The sequence below is a fragment of the Oncorhynchus tshawytscha genome, linkage group LG33 (assembly GCF_018296145.1).
Source record: "Oncorhynchus tshawytscha isolate Ot180627B linkage group LG33, Otsh_v2.0, whole genome shotgun sequence".
NCBI lineage: Eukaryota > Metazoa > Chordata > Actinopteri > Salmoniformes > Salmonidae > Oncorhynchus > Oncorhynchus tshawytscha.
Genome location: NC_056461.1, coordinates 11598583 through 11623434, shown reverse-complemented (window position 1 = coordinate 11623434; position 24852 = coordinate 11598583). Strand labels below are relative to the sequence as shown.

The following is a 24852-nucleotide window of genomic DNA, read 5'->3' as shown; positions in this document are numbered from 1 at the left end:
CCATTATGATAAAGCATTACATGCATAATCACATTTGTGGTCACTTTCGAGAAAGGTGTTGGCCTGTTAATTGATTGAATTTTGGAACATTCACACTTTCACACGTGTGCGCATTGCTGCGCTTATAATGTGAAGAAATAGCCGAAATAGTTTATCAACATGTGAAGCTAAACGTTCTGAACTGTTGCATCAGCCTCATTGCTTTTAAACACTTTTTTGATGCGAGTGGTTGTATTAATTTGGGATCTATCGCATCCAACAACTGTCCCAGACTATGTTTGGATTAGGGTTCTTTCTCGCACAGAAGGACATGTTGACCAATAGAATAGGGCAACTTTTGTGGGTGATAGTAAATTGACATAGGCTGGTGCTTTTGCTGTTTGTTGAGCCTAATCATCTTGTTGGCTGACGAAATGTAAATATGGACAGTTCTAACATCTTCAATAGAATAGAATAGAATAAAACTTTATTGTCCATCCAGAATGGACATTTTTCTTTGGCATCACTGTCCCTTAAAAGGATCACATACACATACATTCTCACATCATACACATTTAAACCAGTCAGTCCATCATGTTGCATACACTAAAAACATAGAGGACATTAAAACATTCACTCACAACCGACCGCTGTCCCAACTGCACTGGATAGATAACTACATACACCGAATTTAGTTTGCATTTAGTAGTCCAACAGCACAAGAAAAAAAAACAATGTTTGAACATGTTCTTCTGGGCCATGGGCATTCTGTAGCGCCGAACAGAGGGAAGCCTCTCAAACAGCCAGTGCCTTCTTTTTGTTGCCTTGTGGAACAGACTGCTCAAATGCGCCTGTGGTCGACCAATTATTTTGCTAGCTGTGTTTACTATTCTGGTCAGTTTGCCTTAGCTCCTCATGCTCAGATTACCATACCAGACTGTCATATTGAACTTGAGGATGCTCTCCACCAAGCTGCTGACACCAAACCCCTTCAATTTCCTGATTAAAAACAGGCGCTGGCTTGCTTTAAAAAAAAATACAGTCTGCATTCTCTGTAAACCTCAGCTTGTTATCAATTTGTGTCCCTAGGTATTTGAAACACTCAACCACCTCCACTGGTTGGTCTTTCAGAAAGAGTAGTTGGGACATTGGTAAGTTGTTGCCATTGATGATCAGCTCCTTTGTCTTTTCCACATTGATGTTCAGACGATTTCCGGCACCATTCTTGAAGGTTGTTGGTCTGTTTAAAATAGCTGTCCCCATCTGACGTAGCATCTTTAAAAAAGAGCCCTACCAGAGCCATGTCATCCTCGTACTTGAAAAGGCTCACATTGTTTCCTTGGATCTTCATCTCATTAGTGTAGATTGTGAACAACAACAGGGAAAGGACACACCCCTGGGGCGCCCCTGTGTTCAGGGTCAGTTCATCAGAGAGGGCCCCATTCATGAGGAAAACCTCTGTGGGCGGTCAATTAAAAAGTCCTTGATCCAACATGCGAGGCCTTCATTGACATTCAGGTCCAGTTGTCGTTTCAGCAGTGTGTGTATTTGCATTGTATTGAAAGCTGAACTAAAATCAATAAATAAAATGTGTGCATAGGATTTTGCATGTTGAAGGTGACTAGCCACCATGTTCACCAAGGTCAGGGTAGCATGCTCAGGTCCAGTTGATCTGTAATGGAAAAGGTAAGAGCATATTAAAATCCCCAAGCAAAAATACAGACTGGTCAGTTGATCGTGAAAGCGCAGCATTGAAACAGTCTGTAATCCTGTCAGCAGCTTCCTTATTGTTAGATCCAGGCACATTGACCAGAATAATGGCAATTTGTCCAAACTCGCATGGTAGTTAAAATTGCCTGAATGATACAATGAGAATATAATAGTCTCTGGTGCATACTTGTTCAATCCCATTACACTGCATGGCCCAAGTATTATCTACAAAGATACGCAGCCCCTACAAAGATACATGTTGATTTATGTGAAGCTGATTTGTCTCGATCTGCTCCAATAACAGTGTATCCATCAATGTTCAAATCAATATCGTCCTGCTTGAGCCACGTTTCTGTGGCTCGTCTCCTAAAGTCCTCTTCAAATTTAGACCTTGCCGCTAACTCATCCAGTTTATTATTTAGTGACCACACATTTGACAGGGTGATCACCGGGAGCAGGTGACAGCTTCCCCCCCTCCGTAGTCTGTTCCTGACACCAGCTATTGAGCCTCGCTTCTTCTTAGTTTCCCTTTATGACTTTGTAGAACAACCATCTCTCTCAATGTGAGCAAGACAAAGGAGCTGATCGTGACTATAGGAAAAGGAGGGCCGAACAGACCCCCAATAACATCGACAGGACTGAAGTGGAGCGGGTCAAGAGTTTCAAGTTCCTTGGTGTCCACATCACCAACAAACTATCATGGTCCAAACACACCAAGACAGTTGTGAAGAGGGCATGACAAAACCTTTACCCCCTCAGGAGACTGAAAAGATTTGGCATGGGTCCACAGATCCTCAAAAATTTCAACAGCTGCACCATCGAGTTAGAATTCCTCACAATCAAATGTCGACCGCATTATCTACCAAGAGAATTCTCTTCGGCTATAATCACAGCCGCATATATTCCCCCCCGAGCAGACACATTGATGGCCCTGAACAAACTTTATTTGACTCTATGTAAACTGGAAACCACATATCCTGAGGCTGCATTCAATGTAGCTGGGGATTTTAACAAGGCTAATCTGAAAACAAGACTCCCTAAATGTTATCAGCATATCGATTGTGCTACCAGGGCTGGTAAAACCCTGGATCATTGTTATTCTAACTTCCGCGACGCATATAAGGCCCTCCCCCGCCTTCCTTTCGGAAAAGCTGACCACGACTCCATTTTGTTGCACCCTGCTTATAGACAGAGACTAAAACAGCAAGCTCCAGTGCTCAGGTCTGTTCAACGCTGTTCCGACTAAACTGATTGGGATATGTTCCGCATTGCATCAAACAACAACATTAACGAATACGCTGATGATGAGCGAGTTTATTAGCAAGAGCATCGGCGATGTCGTACCCACAGCAACTATTAAAACATTCCCAAACCAGAAACCGTGGATTGATGGCAGCATTCGTGCAAAACTGAAAGCGCAAACCACTGCTTTTAACCAGGGCAATGTGACCGGAAACATGACTGAATACAAATAGTATAGCTATTCCCTCCGCAAGGCAATCAAACAAGCTAAGTGTCAGTATAGAGACAAAGTAGAGTCGCAATTCAACGGCTCAGACACAAGAGGTATGTGGCAGGGTCTACAATTAATCACGGATTACAAAAAGAAAACCAGCCCCGTCGCGGACCAGGATGTCTAACTTCATGATGACATGAAGGCTGCAAGGCTGCAGGCCTCCGCAGCGTCCTCAGAGCATGCGCAGACCAGCTGGCTGGTGTGTTTACGGACATATTCAATCAATCCTTATCCCAGTCTGCTGTTCCCACATGCTTCAAGAGGGCCACCATTGTTCCTGTTCCCGAGAAAGCTAAGGTAACTGAGCTAAACGCCTACCGCCCCGTAGCACTCACTTCCGTCATCATGAAGTGCTTTGAGAGACTAGTCAAGGACCATGTCACCTCCACCCTACCTGACACCCTAGACCGACTCCAATCTGCTTACCGCCCCAATAGGTCCACAGACGACGCAATCGCAACCACACTGCACACTGCCCTAACCCATCTGGACAAGAGGAATACCTATGTGAGAATGCTGTTCATTGACTACAGCTCAGCATTTAACGCCATAGTACACTCCAAACTCGTCATCAAGCTCGAGACCCTGGGTCTCGACCCCACCCTGTGCAACTGGGTACTGGACTTCCTGACGGGCCGCCCCCCAGGTGGTGAGGTTAGGTAACAACATCTCCACCCCACTGATCCTCAACACTTGGGCCCCACAAGGGTGCGTTCTGAGCCCTTTCCTGTACTCCCTGTTCACCGACGACTGCGTGGCCATGCACGCCTCCAACTCAAACATCAAGTTTGCAGACGACACTACAGTGGTAGGCTTGATTACCAACAACGACGAGACGGCCTACAGGGAGGAAGTGTGGGCCCTCAGAGTGTGGTGTCAGGAAAATAACTTCACACTCAACGTCAACAAAACAAAGGAGATGATCGTGGAAACAGCAGAGGGAGCACCCCCCTATCCACTTCGACGGGACAGTAGTGGAGAGGGTAGTAAGTTTTAAGTTCCTCGGTGTACACATCACGGACAAACTGAATTGGTCCACCCACACAGACAGCATGGTGAAGAAAGCGCAGCAGCACCTCTTCAACCTCAGGAGGCTAAAGATATTTGGCATGTCACCAAAAGCACTCACAAACTTTTACAGATGCACAATCGAGAGCATCCTGTTGGGCTCGATCACCGCCTGGTACGGCAACTGCTCCGCCCACAACCGTAAGGCTCTCCAGAGGGTAGTGAGGTCTGCACAACGCATCACCGGGGGCAAACTACCTGCCCTCCAGGACACCTACACCACCCGATTTCACAGGAAGGCCCTAAAGATCATCAAGGACAACAACCACCCGAGCCACTGCCTGTCCACCCCGCTATCATCCAGAAGGCGAGGTCAGTACAGGTGCATCAAAGCAGGGACCGAGAGACTGAAAAACAGCTTCTATATCAAGGCCATCAGATTGTTAAACAGCCACCACAAACATTGAGTGGCTACTGCCTACATACAGACTTGAAATCATTGGCCCCTTTAATAAACTGATCACTAGTCACTTTAATAATGTTTACATTTCTTGCATCACTCATCTCATATGTACATACTGTATTTTATACCATCTATTGCATCTTGCCGAATGCCGCTCTGTCATTGCTCATCCATATACAGTTGAAGTTGGAAGTTTACATACACTTAGGTTGGAGTCATTAAAATTCATTTTTCAACCACTCAACAAATTTCTTGTTAACAAACTATAATTTTGGCAAGTTGGTTAGGACATCTACTTTGTGCATGACACAAGTAATTTTTCCAACAATTGTTTACCTACAGATTATTATTATTGTAATTCACTGTATCACAATTCCAGTGAATTGGTCAGAAGTTTACATACACTAAGTTGACTGTGCCTTTAAAACAGCTTGGAAAATTCCAGAAAATTATGTCTTTAGAAGCTTCTGATAGGCTAATTGACATAATTTGAGTCAATTGGATGCGTACCTGTGGATGTATTTCAAGGACTACCTTCAAACTCAGTGCCTCTTTGCTTGACATCATGGGAAAATCAAAAGAAATCAGCCAATACCTCAGAAAAAAATTGTAGACCTCAACAAGTCTGGTTCATCCTTGGGAGCAATTTTCGAACACCTGAAGGTACCACGTTCATCTGTACAAACAATAGTACGCACGTATAAACACCATGGGACCACGCAGCCATCATACCGCTCAGGAAGGAGATGTGTTCTGTCTCCTAGAGATGAACGTACTTTGGTGTGAAAAGTGCAAATCAATATCAGAACAACAGCAAAGGACCTTGTGAAGATGCTGGAGGAAACAGGTACAAAAGTATCTATATCCACAGTAAAACGTGTCCTATATCGACATAACCTGAAAGGCTGCTCAGCAAGGAAGAAGCCACTGCTCCAAAACCTCCATAAAAAGGCCAGACTACGGTTTGCAACTGCACATAGGGACAAAGATTGTGTTTTTTGGAGAAATGTCCTCTGGTATGATGAAACAAAAATAGAACTCTTTGTTCATAATGACCATCGTTATGTTTGGAGGAAAAAGGGGGTGGCTTGCAAGCCAAACAACACCATCCTAACCGTGAAGCACGGGGGTGGCAGCATCATGTTGTGGGGGTGCTTTGCTGCAGGAGGAACTGGTGCACTTCACAAAATAGATGACATCATGAGTCAGGAAAATAATGTGGATATATTGAAGCAACATCTCAAGACATCAGTCAGGAAGTTAAAGCTTGGTCGCAAATTGGTGTTGGAGGGCCAGTAGGAGGCACTCTTTCCTCTGGTCTAAAAAATATCCCAATGCCCCAGGGCAGTGATTGGGGACACTTCCCTGTGTAGGGTGCCGTCTTTCAGATGGGAAGTTAAACGGGTGTCCTGACTCTCTGAGGTTATTAAAGATCCCATGGAACTTATCGTAAGAGTAGGGGTGTTGACCTGGCTAAATTCCCAATCTGGCCCTCAAACCATCATGGTCACCTAATAATCCCCAGTTTCCAATTGGCTCATTCATCCCCCTCTTCTCCCCTGTAACTATTCCCCAGGTTGTTGTTGTAAATGAGAATGTGTTCTCAGTCAACTTACCTGGTAAAATAACGGATAAATAAAAAATGGGTCTTACAAATGGACAATGACCCCAAGCATACTTCCAAAGTTGTAGAAAAATGTCTTAAAGGACAACAAAGTCAAGGTATTGGAGTGGCCATCACAAAGCCCTGACCTCAATCCTATAGAACATTTGTGGAAAGAACTGAAAAAGCGTGTGCGAGCAAGGAGGCCTACAAACCTGACTCAGTTACACCAGCTCCGTCAGGAGGAATGGACCAAAATTCACCCAACTTATTGTGGGAAGCTTGAGGAAGACTACCCAAAACTTTTGACCCAAGTTAAACAATTTAAAGGCAATGCTACCAAATACTGTGTATGTATGTAAACCTCTGACCCACTGGGAATGTGATGAAAGAAATAAAAGCTGAAATAAATCATTCTCTCTACATTATTAAAATAAAGTGGGATCCTAACTGACGTAAAACAGGCACATTTTACATGGATTAAATGTCAGGAATTGTGATAAACTGAGTTTAAATGTATTTGGCTAAGGTGTATGTAAACTTCAGACTTAAACTGTATTTATATGTATATATTCTTATTCAATTCCTTTACTTAGCTTTGTGTGTATTAGGAAGTTGTTGTGGAATTGTTAGATTACCTGTTAGATATTGCTGCACTGTCGGAATTAGAAACACAAGCACTTCGCTACACTCGCAACAACACCTGCAATCCATGTGCATGTAACCAATAAAATTAGATTTGAACTGAATCCAGAGGTCCCTTGATATTTCACTGACCTCGTCTCCCCTCTTTAGGGTATGTCCAAAATGGGTCTTTCTCTAACATATCATTAACATTATATAAAACAGCTGTATTTCATAGTTTATTAATACTTCCAATAATAAGCACTGAACTAAGTTGACAGATGCGGTGCAGCCCCCAATTTTTTTTTTTTTTTGGGGGGTCGTCGTATTCCTAGTTATTTCCGAGTGTCACAAATAGCTAAATAAGCATGACACAAGCTGAATCAAATGTAAAAAGGCTTTGAAAATAAAAAATCTTGTGGTACGCACAGTTGACACGTTACAGAGATACGCTTGTTTTTGTGAGAAGTCTTTGAAAAACAACAGGTACTTTGTGTTTAATATGAACACCCTAAACTAACATATGAAAATACTCATGTCTCAAAATCGATATCTGTCTTACCTCTGTATTGTTTTATGTCCTCTGGATTTGAGAAGAAAGATGATGGTAGCCTTTATTCTCCCACAGCATCCAGCCAATTTTCCTGATTTATGACCACTTTTTTTCCTCTGGCCTCCATTGATTTAGTCGCCCTAATTTTTACCATCCTACAAGGGTAAAATACTTTTGTATTCTGTTAGTCTACACCCAGGAGGTTGGTGCTACCTTAATTGGGGAGGACGGGCTCGTTGTAATGGCTGGAGCGGAATAAGTGAAATGGTATTAAATATATCAACGCATGGTTTCCATGTGTTTGATGCCATTCCATGTGCTCTGTTCCAGCCATTATTATGAGCTGTCCTCCCCTCAGCAGTCTCTGCTGGTCTACATCTGTTGTTTAAAATTGTATTCATTTTTTATTTGATAAGCTTGCATTAAGTGACGGAACATCAGTATGCGGTCCAAAGATGCTCGTCAGTGGACCATGATCTGTAAGTTCCTCCAGTACAGATCCTGGTGAAACTGAAACACTCCAAAGATGATGTCCAGGGCTTAGTTGTGCGTTCGTTTCTGCTTTTGTTCAATGTCCTCGATGCGAAAGCAATCCGCTTCTCTTCACCAGAATGCATAATCTGCTCCTGGAATGTCTCGTTCTTGTTTTCAGTCTTTGGCATTTTCTCTGAGCTCTTTTTGTTTCTGCAGGCTCGTTTGATGTGGCCCTTTTTATCACAGGCTCAGAAATCCATGTCCTTAAAGCAGCATGTACACGCCTGATGTCCCACATTACCACAGGGGTTCCAGAGTGGCGCAGCAGTCTAAGACACTGCAGCTCAGCATTAGAGGCATCACTACAGACACCCTGGTTCGAATCCAGGCTGTATCACAACTGGTTGTGACTCGGAGTCCCATAGGGCAGTGCCCAGGGTTTGGCTGGTGTAGGCTGTCATTATAAATAAGAATTTGTTCTTAACTGACTTGCCTAGTTAAATAAAGGTCAAATGAAATATCTATAACAATAATGTGCCTTGATCTCCCTGTCTCTGATATCAGTTGCAACTCTGTGCACTTCTACTGATGAACTCAACTGCTGAGCCTCTTTAGCAGCTAGTTCCATGGACACACTGACTTCAATGGCCTTTGCCAAGGTCAGATTACTTTCAGTCAATAGTCTCTTTTGTATAGCTTCACTCCATAGCCCACATACTAGTCTGTTTATAATGGTGTCATTTAGAACATCATTCAACTCACAGTGTTCTGATAGTTTATTTAATGCAGCAGCAACCATCGTCACTGATTCTCCCTATTCCTGATTTATTCTGTGGAACCTAAACCTTTCAGCAATAACTAGTGGTTTTGGTGAAAAGTGTCCTTTCGGGTATTGTGCACAAACTGTCATTCTGTTACTAAACTTTGCATCTCTACTGTTCTTCAAGTAAATGTAATTTTGTAAGATGTTCTGTAGAAATTGTTAAAAGTAGTCATTGTGCATAGACTTGTATAGTTTGTTTACCTTTGCAATCGTTGGTTTTGGTTGGACATACATTTCAAAGTGAAAAATATGAGTCTCAGTGTGAGTCTCAGTGTCACTCCGTTATCATGGCATTGCCCAGGATTAAATTGTTTTTATTAACTATAATTGATAACACTGTTAGTATGGTAGGCTTTTGATGTTTTCAAAGCTTTTAATTGAGGATCAACATGAGAACAGATGCACTTGCTTAATTATGTTTGTTAATAATTGTGTTTATTGGGGAAGCGGTGTTAAAACCAGGCCAATTTACAGCACAATGAAGACAGTTTAAAAGCACACCTGCATAGTACATTTCTCAACATGAATAACACCATCATTTATACACCATGCAAAATGGTAATGACATTTCTAGTCAATTATATCCTAGGAGCATATTATTTATTTATATCATATCTAATTACATTTTTGATTGTGGGGAACACTAGATGAGAAGCTTCTCATAAATCATCCTTGCTATGTTATAAGACTTTACACAGCTTATTATTCTCTCCCTCCACATTGTAAAAAAGCCAACTTCACCAACTACTTAATCAGCGTAATTTTGCAAGTTGACTGGACTTCAGAAGGACAAGAATATGAGATAATGTATTAGTGTCAACAAACTCCGCTCAAAATCAGCTGAATTTAAACAAGCTTGTTGAGTGAAATTACGAATTCATGTTTGCTTAAAACAGCTCAACCTTTTCCACTATTATCATATTTCCCAGCATGCTATCTTGCAGGTTGATTTTCAGAATTGCTTTGTTTCAATATCTGTGTTTTTGCATGTACTTTGATTGGTTGATTAATTGTATGCTACACAAACACAAATAACATATATTTTTTTCTAATCTGTTAGTAGAAGGACTTATTGCACCTGTTACTGAGATGGCTTTTTCAGTTTATATCATTAAGGTAGTCTCAATAAGCAATATTCTCTACCTTGGCAGTCATTCGGAATGCAGGTTGCGGGTGATTAAAAAAGTTGGATATCCACTCTGTGGCTAAATTCCAATAGGATATACACATCACTTTGCAAGCAAGCATAATGCCATTTTTCTAAACCAAGAGTTTCAACCCACTGTGTTAGGGTGTAACTCTCAAAGAAAAGCCTTATGATAAATGTAATGTCATAAAGTGTTTATTTTTAAAGATAACATCTTCACTTAGGCCAGGCCTGGGCAATTATTTTCCATGGTGGGCCACATTAGAATATATTTTTGCCATTGCGGGTCAGAATCAAATGACAGGATTATAAATCATGTGTATGACTGTGTTGACAGATACATCTACTGTAAATCATCTCCAGATATGATACGTATTATACTTGTTTAACATGAACAGAAATAAACCACATCCATGTTCTCCTTTTGGTAGGTATTTTCATTATTAAACATGCAATGAACTACACGGAGGGAAAAGTACACTGTGCATTCAGCACCACGGACAGAACCCTTGTTAACGGGTATGCACAACAACACAAGAAAGAGAGAGAGCTCAACATTACATTTAAACTACTCAACCAGTGTGGGGAGTGAAGTCTCTGATGGGCATTGACTAGAGCAGTGAAGTCAGGTATAGTTTCTGACATCGCTATGCGCAGGATTGCTGAGAGATGATCTGTGCCTTGACTTGTTATATTTCATCACTGAAAATGTATGTTCACATACATAGGTTGACCCAAACAGTACAAACATCTTCTGATCATGACGCCTAATCTTTGGAAAGTTTTGTTCATCGAGAGATGCATAGAACCTTATCAGTGACATTGTTTTGAATAGCTCTCCAATCACGGCATCAGACTGAAGATCTATAAGCTCAAGTTGCAGGTCAGTGGGAGTGTTATCCACATTAAAGGTGAGAGGAGAGGAAACAAACAGCATGTCATTTTCCAACACTGAGAAAACTTACCGTTCAAAGCACGCAGCAGCGATGTATACTTCTCCCGCTGGTCATCTGACAGGGAACCGACTAGTAGTGTCAGAAGGTGGGTGAGATTGTTGGCTTCTACTTGGTCGGTCAGGAGGAGTCATTTTCCCTTGAAGGCTTTGACAAGGATGTGCAAAAAGGCCCTTCCCTTGTAGTTCGGAATTCAGTTCATTCATGAGGGCCATGATTTCCACGGTGAAGGCAGAAACAGCCAACCATTCTTTATCTTGCAGTTGAGGGAAATCCACATATTTTCCTTTCATTTGCAAAAACTCAGCAATCTCCGACTTCAGGTCACACACCCTTTCAAGTGCCTTCCCCAAACTCAGCCATCTACTGTTTGTGTGGTAGGGGAGATCTGCATGACCCGACTCTGTCTCTTCTAAAAGTGAGACAAACTGCCTGTGGTTTAAAGATTTTGCTCTTATGAAGTTTACCACTTTAGTGACTGTATCCACAACATGGCTCATTTTCAGAACACATTTACAGAGCACCTCCTGATGAATAATGCAATGCAGGAAAATAGTTTTCTGATCTGGGTTCAGCTCAGCTACTTGATCTTGTATCCTTTTCAAAAGGCCAATGTTTTCTGCTGCCAAGTTTGGACACCCATCAGTGGTCAGACTGGATAACTTTTCACAACTCAGTCCCAGCATTGCCACACACTTACTAACATCCTCCAACAAATATTTCCCTGTGGTCTTCATTAACTGCACTGAAGGAAGCTTCTCTGTAATTTCAAAGTCTGGGGTTATGCCTCGTAAGAATATCAACAACCAAAAAATAATTTACCTTGTCTTTCAACTGCTGTTCCATATTCTCTGCAATGTCCTCAACATGCCGTTTCACTGTTCGTCTTAACAGGGAAACATTTTCAAACAGCTATCTTGTCGGGGCAAAGTATTGCTGCAGAGTCAATTAAACATTATTTCATGAATTCACCCTCAGCAATTGGCTTGCTATGTCTAGCAATTTTGTGGGACAGTACATACAGTTGAGGTCGGAAGTTTACATACACCTTATCCAAATACATTTAAACTCATTTTTTCACAATTCAAGACATTTAATCCTAGTAAAAATTCCCTGTGTTAGGTCAGTTAGGATCACCATTTTCTTTTAAGAATGTGAAATGTCAGAATAATAGTAGAGAGAATGATTTATTTCAGATTTTATTTCTTTCATCACATTCCCAGTGGGTCAGACGTTTACATATACTCAATTAGTATTTGGTAGCATTGCCTTTAAATTGTTTAACTTGGGTCAAACATTTTGGGTAGCCTTCCACAAGCTTCCCACAATAAGTTGGGTGAATTTTGGCCCATTCCTCCTGACAGTACTGGTGTAACTGAGTCAGGTTTGTAGGCCTCCTTGCTCGCACATGCTTTTTCAGTTCTGCCCAGTTCTGCCTAGTGGAGGGCCACTCCAATACCTTGACTTTATTGTCCTTAAGCCATTTTGCCACAACTTTGGAAGTATGCTTGGGGTCATTGTCCATTTGGAAGACCCATTTGCGACCAAGCTTTAACTTCCTGACGGATGTCTTGAGATGTTGCTTCAATATATCCACGTCATTTTCCTACCTCATGATGCCATTTTTTTGTGAAGTGCACCAGCCCCTCCTGCAGCAAAGTACCCCCACAACATGATGCTGCCACCCCCGTGCATCATGGTTTGGATGGTGTTCTTCGGCTTGCAAGCCTCCCCCTTTTTCCTCCAAACATAACAATAGCCATTATGGCCAAACAGTTTTATTTTTGTTTCATCAGACCAGAGGATATTTCTCCAAAAAGTACGATCTTTGTCCCCATTTGTAGTTGCAAACCGTAGTCTTGCTTTTTTATGGCGGTGTTTGGAGTGGCTTCTTCCTTCCTGAGCGGCCTTTCAGGTTAAGTCAATATAGGACTCATTATACTGTGAATATAGATACTTTTGTACATGTTTCCTCCAGGATCTTCACAAGGTCCGTTTCTTTTGTTCTGGGATTGATTTGCACTTTTCACACCAAAGTACGTTAATCTCTAGGAGACAGAATGCGTCTCCTTCCGGAGCGGTATGACGGCTGCGTGGTCCCATGGTGTTTATACTTGCGTACTATTGTTTGTACAGATGAACGTGGTACCTTCAGGCGTTTGGAAATTGATCCCAAGGATGAACCAGACTTGTGGGGGTCTACAGTTTTTTTTCTGTGGTCTTAGCTGATTTCTTTTGATTTTCCCATGATGTCAAGCAAAGAGGCACTGAGTTTGAAGGTAGGCCTTAAAATACATCCACAGGTACTTCTCCAATTGACTCAAATGATGTCAATTAGCCTATCAGAAGCATCTAAAGCCATGACATAATTTTCTGGAATTTTCCAAGCTGTTTAAAGGCACAGTCAACTTAGTGTATGTAAACTTCTGACCCACTGGAATTGTGATACAGTGAATTATAAGTGAAATAATCTGTCCGTAAACAATTGTTGGAAAAATTACTTGTGTCATGCACAAAGTAGATGTCCTAACCTACTTGCCAAAACTATAGTTTGTTAACAAGAAATTTGTGGAGTAGTTGAAAAACGAGTTTTAATGACTCCTACCTAAACTTCCAACTTCAACTGTAGCTAGCTCTCGCAATTCCGTTGTTTAATGAATGCAGTTTTGTGAAAAGTCCTTACTGCTTTTGCAAATGAGAAAGCAACTCTGCACTTGATGCACTTGCCATCTGCTCAGAAGACATATTCCTATATTTCTCTGCATGCCTCATCTGGAAGTGTCGGGACAAATTGTAGTCTTTCAAGACAGCAATGCTCTCTTTGTACCCTTAGCACACAGCTTTCCCTGATACCTCAATAAGGACATATTTCTATGTCCACTTTTGCTGGAACACCCTTACATTCATTGTCTACTTTCCTTTTCTTTGAAATCTTGAAAAACAAATTTTTGCGCAATTTATAGCTAGCTACTATTTGTAACTGTGATGTGTGTTAACCTGTGAGTCACTATCTGTCCTCGTGCAGTTGTTTATATGTTCCTTAAAAATAAATGTCCCACAAGCCATGGGAGTTAAATCATTACACAAAGGCAAGTATTCAATGGGCTTTTAATTTGAATAACACATTTTTTTTCTCAACACTTTAGTAAAGCAAATTATTTTTGTGATCTGAGCATGATTCCATAGGCCATATTGAATCAAGTTGCAGTCCACATATAGCCATCAGGCCAACCTTTGCCCAGGCTTGACTTAGGCACTCGCTTGGTGATGGCTAAAGTACTACAATGCATCGAATACAACAATGCTGTCTCTGTCGCTAACAAATACAGGCATGGGCGGTAACTACAATTCACTGGAAAGGCACTCTGGGAAATATGTACAGTGCCTTGCGAAAGTATTCGGCCCCCTTGAACTTTGCGACCTTTTGCCATATTTCAGGTTTCAAACATAAAGATATAAAACTGTATTTTTTCGTGAAGAATCAACAACAAGTGGGACACAATCATGAAGTGGAACGACATTTATTGGATATTTCAAACTTTTTTAACAAATCAAAAACTGAAAATTGGGCGTGCAAAATTATTCTGCCCCTTTACTTTCAGTGCAGCAAACTCTCTCCAGAAGTTCAGTGAGGATCTCTGAATGATCCAATGTTGACCTAAATGACTAATGATGATAAATACAATCCACCTGTGTGTAATCAAGTCTCCGTATAAATGCACCTGCACTGTGATAGTCTCAGAGGTCCGTTAAAAGCGCAGAGAGCATCATGAAGAACAAGGAACACACCAGGCAGGTCCGAGATACTGTTGTGAAGAAGTTTAAAGCCGGATTTGGATACAAAAAGATTTCCCAAGCTTTAAACATCCCAAGGAGCACTGTGCAAGCGATAATATTGAAATGGAAGGAGTATCAGACCACTGCAAATCTACCAAGACCTGGCCGTCCCTCTAAACTTTCAGCTCATACAAGGAGAAGACTGATCAGAGATGCAGCCAAGAGGCCCATGATCACTCTGGATGAACTGCAGAGATCTACAGCTGAGGTGGGAGACTCTGTCCATAGGACAACAATCAGTCGTATATTGCACAAATCTGGCCTTTATGGAAGAGTGGCAAGAAGAAAGCCATTTCTTAAAGATATCCATAAAAAGTGTCGTTTAAAGTTTGCCACAAGCCACCTGGGAGACACACCAAACATGTGGAAGAAGGTGCTCTGGTCAGATGAAACCAAAATTGAACTTTTTGGCAACAATGCAAAACGTTATGTTTGGCGTAAAAGCAACACAGCTCATCACCCTGAACACACCATCCCCACTGTCAAACATGGTGGTGGCAGCATCATGGTTTGGGCCTGCTTTTCTTCAGCAGGGACAGGGAAGATGGTTAAAATTGATGGGAAGATGGATGGAGCCAAATACAGGACCATTCTGGAAGAAAACCTGATGGAGTCTGCAAATGACCTGAGATTGGGACGGAGATTTGTCTTCCAACAAGACAATGATCCAAAACATAAAGCAAAATCCACAATGGAATGGTTCAAAAATAAACATATCCAGGTGTTAGAATGGCCAAGTCAAAGTCCAGACCTGAATCCAATCGAGAATCTGTGGAAAGAACTGAAAACTGCTGTTCACAAATGCTCTCCATCCAACCTCACTGAGCTCGAGCTGTTTTGCAAGGAGGAATGGGAAAAAATGTCAGTCTCTCGATGTGCAAAACTGATAGAGACATACCCCAAGCGACTTACAGCTGTAATCGCAGCAAAAGGTGGCGCTACAAAGTATTAACTTAAGGGGGCTGAATAATTTTGCACGCCCAATTTTTCAGTTTTTGATTTGTTAAAAAAGTTTGAAATATCCAATAAATGTCGTTCCACTTCATGATTGTGTCCCACTTGTTGTTGATTCTTCACAAAAAAATACAGATTTATATCTTTATGTTTGAAGCCTGAAATGTGGCAAAAGGTCGCAAAGTTCAAGGGGGCCGAATACTTTCGCAAGGCACTGTAAATAAGGTAGAATACATTCTCAAGTTGAATTGTTTGTTCACTCAACCTGAAATTCAAAGTTGAGTGAACATACAATTTAACTTGATAATGTATGTTGGGTCAGCTATATGCCCAAATGCTGAGCCAACTCACAATCCTATTGCAGCTGGTTACATTACGGGGTGGCAGGGTAGTCTAGTGGTTAGAGTGTTGGACTAGTCACCGAAAGGTTGCAAGTTCATATATCCGAACTGACAAGGTACAAATCTGTCGTTCTGCCCCTGAACAGTCAGTTAACCCACTGTTCCTAGGCTGTCATTGAAAATAAGAATGTGTTACAGCCTAGTAAAATAAAAAAATAAAAAAATGACAATCCTATGTTAAATCAACTTCAATGCTATTTTATTGAGCAAACCCACAATCATATTGTACGTTGAATCAACATGTTTATTTTTTCTTCTTTTTAACCTTTTTTTTTTACAGTGCATCCCTCTCTTCCCTCCTTTTATTGTGAGACCCAGGCTACTGAGGAGTTCATCTGTCTCTCATTCCCCCAACTCCCTCCTTCTATCCCTCCCTCCATCAGTCATTGTGAGGCCCAGACCCAGGCCACTGGGGGGTTCATCGAGCTAATTACCCACGGTTCTCCTGTGCATCTGCACTCGGGCCGCGTTGCTCGGCAACAACACACACACAGAGAGGAAGAGAGGGCGAGGCTGGAGGAGAGAAAGAGAGCGAGAGGGATAACAGGAGGAATAAAGAGGAGGACAGTTCACCTCACTTAAAGGCTTTTATGCTCTGTGAGGTGAAAGTAAAATGGCTACTGACCCCTGCTGTGTCACTGTTTAGCGGTCGACATTAGAAGTGTATTTTAACTAGACACACAGCAAGAATCCACACAGCTAGAATCCAGTTTCGACCACTATGGTAATAAATGGCTTTGGTTTTCATCTATATTTAGCATCTTTAAAAAAATAATTTTTAGGATTTCATAATATTTTAATGTAGCATGACTCAATTTATTCTACTGCATCCACCAAGGATATCCCAACATCACACAATCATTGGCAAGAATAAACTAAACAAATTGAATATGCAAACCTCTAGGTATGTAAATATACAAACTGCTGCTGATTCACCAGCTGTCAGTTGACAATGACACAACCCAAGGTCAGAGAGGTGAGATCATAAAGGCAAACACACACACACAAACAAACACACTTGTTTTTCTATCCTCATGGTGACTTAAAATTGATTTCCATTCAAAAACCCTATTTTCCCTAAACCCTAAACCTTAACCTGTAACCCTAACTCCTAAACCTAACCCCTTGCCCTAACCATAATTGTAACCCTAAACCTAACCCCTACGCTTAAAATAGCCTTTGTACTCGTGGAGATGTGGGAAATGTTCTCTTCCAAGGATAGTAAAAATATGAATCTATGTATACTGTCTAGGTACAGTTCAAACTTACACCAGGTAGGTGTGTGCTTGTAATTAACACAAACCACGACACCTGCCATCTATTCTCTTTTGGCTGGAGCCATCAGCCCAATGGGCAGCCTAGCTGATCATGACCTGTATGGGTTATACTTTACAATACAGAGACAATATTCCATAGTAATAAAAGCTGTATATTCCATTGTAATAACATGGATATTAGGTAGATTATCCCTATGGAATAAGGCCTATAAAATGGGACCCCTTGTGAAGCCAAAAGGTCGGCTGCACGTCTGTTCCCGGTCAAGGTCACCCTGTCCACTATCATGCCACATGTCCTGCTAGCTATTAGTCTATCAGGACCACTGCTTTATTGCCCACTCTATAGGGAGACAGCCAAGCTCAATGCTGACACTACAGATCCAGAGACACATAATACAATCACAGACAGCACAGAGATCACACACTAAATACTGCTGGGGGTTACTGCACCTAGTACCTGACGAAGGAGAGAGAGTTAGAAGGAGAGAAAGAGCAAGAGAGAGAGAGAGAGAGCGAGAGGCATCCTCTGAAAATGTAAAGAAGTGAAGTATAGGGTGAATATCCAACATTAAACACACATTGACTGTAAAGTAGCCAATGGTGCGTTGTCACATCTTCACGTTTGTTTTGTGCTTGACCTTACCTCGTACGTCTGCAGAGAAACGGGCTGAATGTCTGGAGACAAAGAGCTTGAGTTCTTGGTCTAGGTTACAGTCGATGAGGTTGGTGTCCCATGAGCGAATCCCTGCACGGAAAACAAAACAAAAAGATGGAGGAACAGAAAGACATCAGTGCAAAAACCCACTTCTTCTATCACTAGGCTAGCCAGGCAGAGGCTAGCACACTATGAATATTCCCCATGCATGTTGCATCAAGGGCCATCCCAGCTAGCAGGTAACAGGTAGCATTGTGAGAACCATATGTTTCTTAGAGCTTGGTGAGAGCGTGGTTGTCCTGTGTTTAATTTGCATACCTTCCCATAATGTTCTGGGAATGCTGCAGGATACCCAGCTAGCACATAATGTTCTGAGAACCATATGTTTCTTAAGTGGGAATACCTGTGGCAGTACCTCAGCATAACGTTTCCTTCACGTTTCCTCATGGTTTTATTTAAAGTAATGTTCTCAAAATGTTTAGAGAATGTTAAGAAACATCATTCTTCTGTGAGAATTTCAGTCCTTCAGCATAATGTTTTCTACAGGTTTCCTCATGGTTCTATTTAAAGTCATGCTTTCAGAATGTTCAGAGATTGTTAAGAAACAATATTATTCTGTGGGAATGTCAGTACTTTAGCATAACGCTTTCTGAAGGTTTCCACATTATTATTTTTAAAGTCATGTTCTCAGAACATTAAGATAACGTTCCATAAAAAACACAAGAAAACATTAGTAATGTTCTAAGAATGTTATTTAAAAACATTTACATTCCGTTCTCAGCATCAACAAAACTCTCTCTATCCTCTATCTTGTTAAGTGTGCCGAGGTGTGTTGGCTGTGCCCACTAATTGGCCCATCCTGATCTTAATGAGCACTTGTTTCCTTTGAAATAGGGTCTGTTTGAATAGACTAAAATGAACAGCTATGTATGTGTTAAAACAACATGTCATGCTAGCTCCATCCAGCGGACTAATTCCATTGATAGAGAACAGGAGATCATAGATTTGAATCTCACTGACGCTGTGCCACAATAAAAAATAAATATGTTTGCATGATTAATGCCTAAGCATATGAATTTCCATGTGTCCTATCTGTGCCTGGAGTACAAAACAGTTAACCTAAGCTAGCAGTGTTATTGAAAGACTCATTGAAACATGTTCTCAGAACATTATTTAATTACCTTCAAATAACTTATAATTTGTGTTCTCAGAAGATAAATAAAACCTCATAGGAAAGTAAAACGTTCTCAGAATCTCCCTTGCTTTGGTGTGCAGCAGTGATTATTTTGGATTTGAATGTCTTTTGATGCCAGTGTAGCTGTATATTGGTTTAGGCATAATGATGTTTGAGGCAGGACATACAGTGCCTTCGGAAAGCATTCAGAACCCATGACTTTTTCCACATTTTGTTATGTTGCAGCATTATTCTAAGATTGATGTGTTTTTACAGCAATCTACACACAATACCCCATAATGACAAAGCAAAAACAAAGCAAAAACAGTTTTTTTTTTTTTATGTTTGCAAATGTATTTAAAAAATGTAAAAAGAAATACCTTGTTTATTTACAACATAAAATTAACATTCTCAGAACAGGCTAAATATTCACTTCTGTTCTCAGAACATTGAAAAAACATTCAGTTTTACAGGTCAGGAAACTTATGGCTTCATTCCCAGAACCAATAGGAAACCAAAAATGTACATTCCCACAACTTCCAAGGAACCAAATGTGTTAGCTGGGTTGGCAGCAGGTCCAGATTTGTTCAATTTATAAGTTTCAATGTTGTCGCCAGCATCTATTAAACATTGGTCTCACTCAGTTCATTGGGCCTGTCCTGGAATTAAAATATACCATTTGGCATGAGAGTGGAAATCTATAAATGGAAATATCTATAAGTGCTTTAACTTCAGTTTGCCAGGTGCTTTGGGTGGTGCTGCTGACCAAGGCTGAGTCATGATAACCAGGATTATGTTGTTGTTTATCATCTCTCCTTGGCACTGCTGCTTACATACATATACATATATATATATATAAATATATACATATACATATACATATATATATATATATATATATATATATATATATATATATATATATATATATATATATATATATATATATATATATATATACATATACATATACATATATATATGTAAGCAGCAGTGCCAAGGAGAGATTATTCTACAATGTAGAAAATAGCACAAATAAAGAAAATTGTAGAATAATAGTGAAGACAGCAAAACTATGAAATAACACATTATGTAGTAACCAAAAAAGTGTTGAACAAATCAAAATTTATTTTATATTTGAGATTCTTCAAAGTAGCCACCCTTTGCCTTAATGACAGCTTTGCACACGCTTGGCATTTTCTCAACCAGCTTCATGAGGTAGTCACCTGGAATGCATTTCAATTAACAGGTGTGCCTGGTTAAAAGGTAATATGTGGAATTGCTTTCATTCTTAATAATGCATTTGAGCCAATCAGTTGTGTTGTTACAAGGTGGGGGTGGTATACAGAAGATAGCCCTATTTGGTAAAAGACCAAATCCATATTATGGCAAGAACAGGTCAAATAAGCAAAGGGAAACGACAGTCACTCATTACTTTAAGACATGAAGGTCAGTCAATCCGGAACATTTCAAGAACTTTGAAAGTTTCTTCAAGTGCAGTCGCAAAAACCATCAAGCGCGATAATGAAACTGGCTCTCATGAGGACCGTCACAAGAAAGGAAGACCCAGAGTTACTTCTTCTGCAGAGGATAAGTTCATTAGAGTTAACTGCACCTCAAATTGAAGCCGAAATAAATACTTCATACAGTTCAACTAACAGACACATCTCAGCATCCACTGTTCAGTGGAGACTGTGTAAATCAGGCCTTCGTAGTTGAATTACTGCAACAACAAAAAACACTACTTAAGGACACCAATGAGAAGAGAAGAAGACACTTGCTTGGGCCAAGAAACACGAGCAATAGACATTAGACCAGTGTAAATCTATCCTTGGTCTGATGAGTCCAAATTTGAGATTCTTGGTTCCAACCGCCATGTCTTTGTGAGACGCAGAGTAGGTGAATGGATGATCTCTGCATGTGTGGTTCCCATCGTGAAACATGGAGGAGGAGGTGTGATGGTGTGGGTGCTTTGCTGGTGACATTGTCTGTGATTTATTTAGAATTCAAGGCACACTTAACCAGCATGGCTACCACAGCATTCTGCAGTGATACGCCATCAGCTTAGTGGGAGTATCATTTGTTTTTTTGGTCAACAAACAAGAAGATTTCAAGACCTAGTCATAACTCCACTCATTACCTGGACCTGTTTGAACTTGTGAAAAAGACACCTGACCCTCAAACAGTTACAGAAGACCAAAGAGCTGGGACACAAAACAATATTGTAACAAAGACCTACCATCAGTAACACAAGACCACTGATAATCTCCCTCGATCTGGAGCTCCACGCAAGATCTCACCCCGGAAGTCAAAATAATCTCAAAAATCCTGCAGTGCCAGACGTGTCCCCCGCCAGGGACTGCAGTTAAGCCAGTACATGTCCAGGCCCGTCTGAAGTTTGCTAGAGAGCATTTGGATGATCCAGAAGACAATTGGGAGAATGTCATATGGTCAGATGAAACCAAAATATAACTTTTTGGTAAAAACTCAACTCGTCGTGTTTGGAGGACAAAGAATGCTGAGTTGCATCCAAAGAACACCCTACCTACTGTGAAGCATGGGGATGGAAACATCATGCTTTGGGGCTGTTTTTCTGCAAAGGGACCAGGACGACTGATCGGTGTAAAGGAAAGAATGAATGAAGCCATGTATTGTGAGATTTTGAGTGAAAACCTCCTTCCATCAGCAAGGGCATTGAAGATGAAACGTGGCTGGGTCTTTCAGCATGACAATGATCCCAAACACACCACCCGGGCAACGAAGGAGTGGCTTCGTAAGAAGCATTTCAAGGTCCTGGAGTGGCCTAGCCAGTCTCCAGATCTCAACCCCATAGAAAATCTTTGGAGGGAGTTGAAAGTCCGTGTTGCTCAGCAACAGCCCCAAAACATCACTGCTCTAGAGGAGATCTGCATGGAGGAATGAGCCAAAATACCAGCAACAGTGTGTGAAAACCTTGTGAAGACTTACAGAAAACGTTTGACCTCTGTCATTGCCAACAAAGGGTGTATAACAAAGTATTGAGATAAACTTTTGTTATTGACCAAATACTTATTTTCCACTATAATTTGCAAATAAATTCATAAAAAATCCTACAATGTGATTTTCTGGATTTTTTTCCCTCATTTTCTCAGTCATAGTTGAAGTGTACCTATGATGAAAATTACAGGCCTCTCTCATCTTTTTAAGTGGGAGAACTTGCACAATTGGTGGCTGACGAAATACTTTTTTTTACCCCACTGTAATACAAGACAGTAACAACATTGACCCCAAAGTGCAGATAACAACCAGTAGGCCTATAGGACAAAATAAGGTGCAACGTATTGACAAGCAGTCTGTACACGGTCAAGTCCAGGGATAACATCATGGAGGTGATGAAGACACAAACAGTAGAAAACCAAAGGGTGAAGCCTGGTCTGTGCTGATTGATTCATCCGGAGAGAAAATGCCCTGCTAGAAGATGACGAAGCATTACTGGAACTGTGTGCACAGCATGATGCAGCTGTGTCCAATTCCTGATTGATATCTGACATGACCCATTCAAACCAGACATTAAACAACACATGCAACAAGCTAGCCAAGAACGCAACCAAACGCATAATAATGACAAATACATAAATATTATAATAGGTTTCAAAACAAATGTCTAGTTTTCCCTTTAAAATCCCGTAGGGAACAGATGAACAGATTTGCCATCATAATTAATAAATAACTCTTCAAAATATAGACCCCATCTACTTAAGCATAAACACATTTTTTTGTGAATATGGCCTAAAATATGAACGTGTAGGATTCCATCATATGTTGTTTTTATAATCCATGCAATTCTGTTAATAGTGTGTTTATACTGTAAACAATAGAATATAGTAGAAAACCACAGCATTAATTGTCATTGATCACTCCTGTGCAGTAGGCCTCAGCAGGTTTTTCAGTGTTCCACAAGTTTACGAAACATGGCGCTGTAATCCGCCCACACATTTTTTTCTACCGCCACAGTTTCTTCTTGTCATGCCAACCTGTATGACCACCCAAGGCCCAACCAATGCTGACAGACGACACAAGCACCGTCATTCCCAAACGCCTTTATGTTTATGTTTGAATAATGCTCCCTACGACTTTCCGTAGGGACCGCAGTGCGGAGTGGGCCACGCCTACATGCCGGTGTCGGATGAGAGAGACCATGATACAGGAATGAGAAAGCAAGGATGAGGAATGGGATGGGTCCTGTTGGGGCGGGCACGGTGGATGATTTAAGATGCAGCAGCAATAGGAGTGTTATCACGCATGTACATAAAGCAACATCGTGTTCAAAATATGGAACTATTGGAGTGCGCCCACCGGCCAAAAAGAAGCCTAGCCTACACCCTCCTTTGTTATTCCCGGAGGTAAAAATGTGATGTGTAGGCCTATGAATACATTTACGACAACGAAACAACGGATGCACTAAACCAAAAACATGACAAATGTATTGACGCAGGTGGTCTATATCCTGGCCCTGATCCGCATGACATCCCCAAGAAAAGCAAAAACATGTCTCATTGACGCACAATAAGAATGCTGAATCATTCCCGAATCCCGACAGTTTTTCCACGTGTGTGACTGATTTAAAGTAACACTGCAGAATATATTATGTTATGGAAAGGTAGGATATACCTTTCCATAACATAATATATTCTGTCCTATAGAAATGGTGTATGGAGGAAGGTGAAGGGGGAAAGGGTGTTGAGGTGTGGACCGATGCCATCTGTTTGATTTGCGTTAACCACCGATTTGCAGATACCACACTGGGATGGGCCGTGCACGCAGCCTGCAATAACACATCACTTTAACAACAACACAATAATGTTCACGATTTTTCTGGTTGCCCGAGAGCATCATTGTCAATAATGCTTATGGAAGTGGATACATCCAAAATTAGATAGTGTTATGCGTAAAGTAGCCAAAGTTACAAAAGCATGGATCCAGACTTGGCGCGTGATGTAGGCCTAGGCTAGTTCTTCTCTCAATATTCCAAATAAGATAGAGTATAGTTGTAGCCTATGACAAAGCATGTTGTTGCTGCCGCTACCATCATAGGCTAGCCTACACCACATCCTCAAAATCGTAATAGGATATCGCATCCCTCAGTCTTCTTACCTTTTTCTATATCGGCAATGGCACACTTCAAGTGATCCTCCGTGACCATTTCCCCAATAACCACAAGCAGGTAAAATTTGTTGTCAACAAAACGGTGCGAGAGACTCGCGGACATCGGGGATGCCATAACGTTGCTCGAGCTGCTTAAAGTCTCAATATCTGCGGACTCCACAAGCGTCGCCATCCTCGCATTCACACCAGGCAGCACACACCCCTGTCCGGCTACGGAGTTGAGTGATCGTCACCACACTTACAGTGCGCTGTGAAAGGAGTGGTCCTGCTTTTATACCCCTAGACATTGTGTCATGATTTGCAACTGGGGGAGGAGAGGGACACGAGAAATCGGTGCTCTGGTGCGCTCTTGCTCCCATCCACAGCGAATCAAACTATGGGATCAATATCATGCCAAATGTTTTCACAAATGTAAATCACTTTCCACAAATGTAAATCACTTACCATAAATGCAAATCACCAATCCACAAATGTATATCACTTTCCGCAAATGTAAATCACCAGTCCACAAATGTAAATCACCAATCCACAAATGTAAATCCCAATCCACAAAATG

At 41.1% G+C, this 24852-nt stretch overlaps 1 protein-coding gene across 1 annotated transcript in view; it reads right to left on the bottom strand.

Moving 5' to 3' along the window:
• Positions 1-24549, bottom strand: part of LOC112230885 (microtubule-associated protein 1B) — a 58924-nt gene extending 34375 nt beyond the window's left edge. The window contains exons 1-2 of the mRNA XM_024397231.2: positions 24285-24549; positions 17966-18067 (exon numbers count right to left, since the gene is read on the bottom strand). Coding sequence (XP_024252999.1) covers positions 17966-18067; positions 24285-24468 — 286 coding nt within the window. The 5' untranslated portion in view covers positions 24469-24549. The remainder of the gene's footprint in view (positions 1-17965; positions 18068-24284) is intronic.
• Positions 24550-24852: the final 303 nt, after the last annotated feature.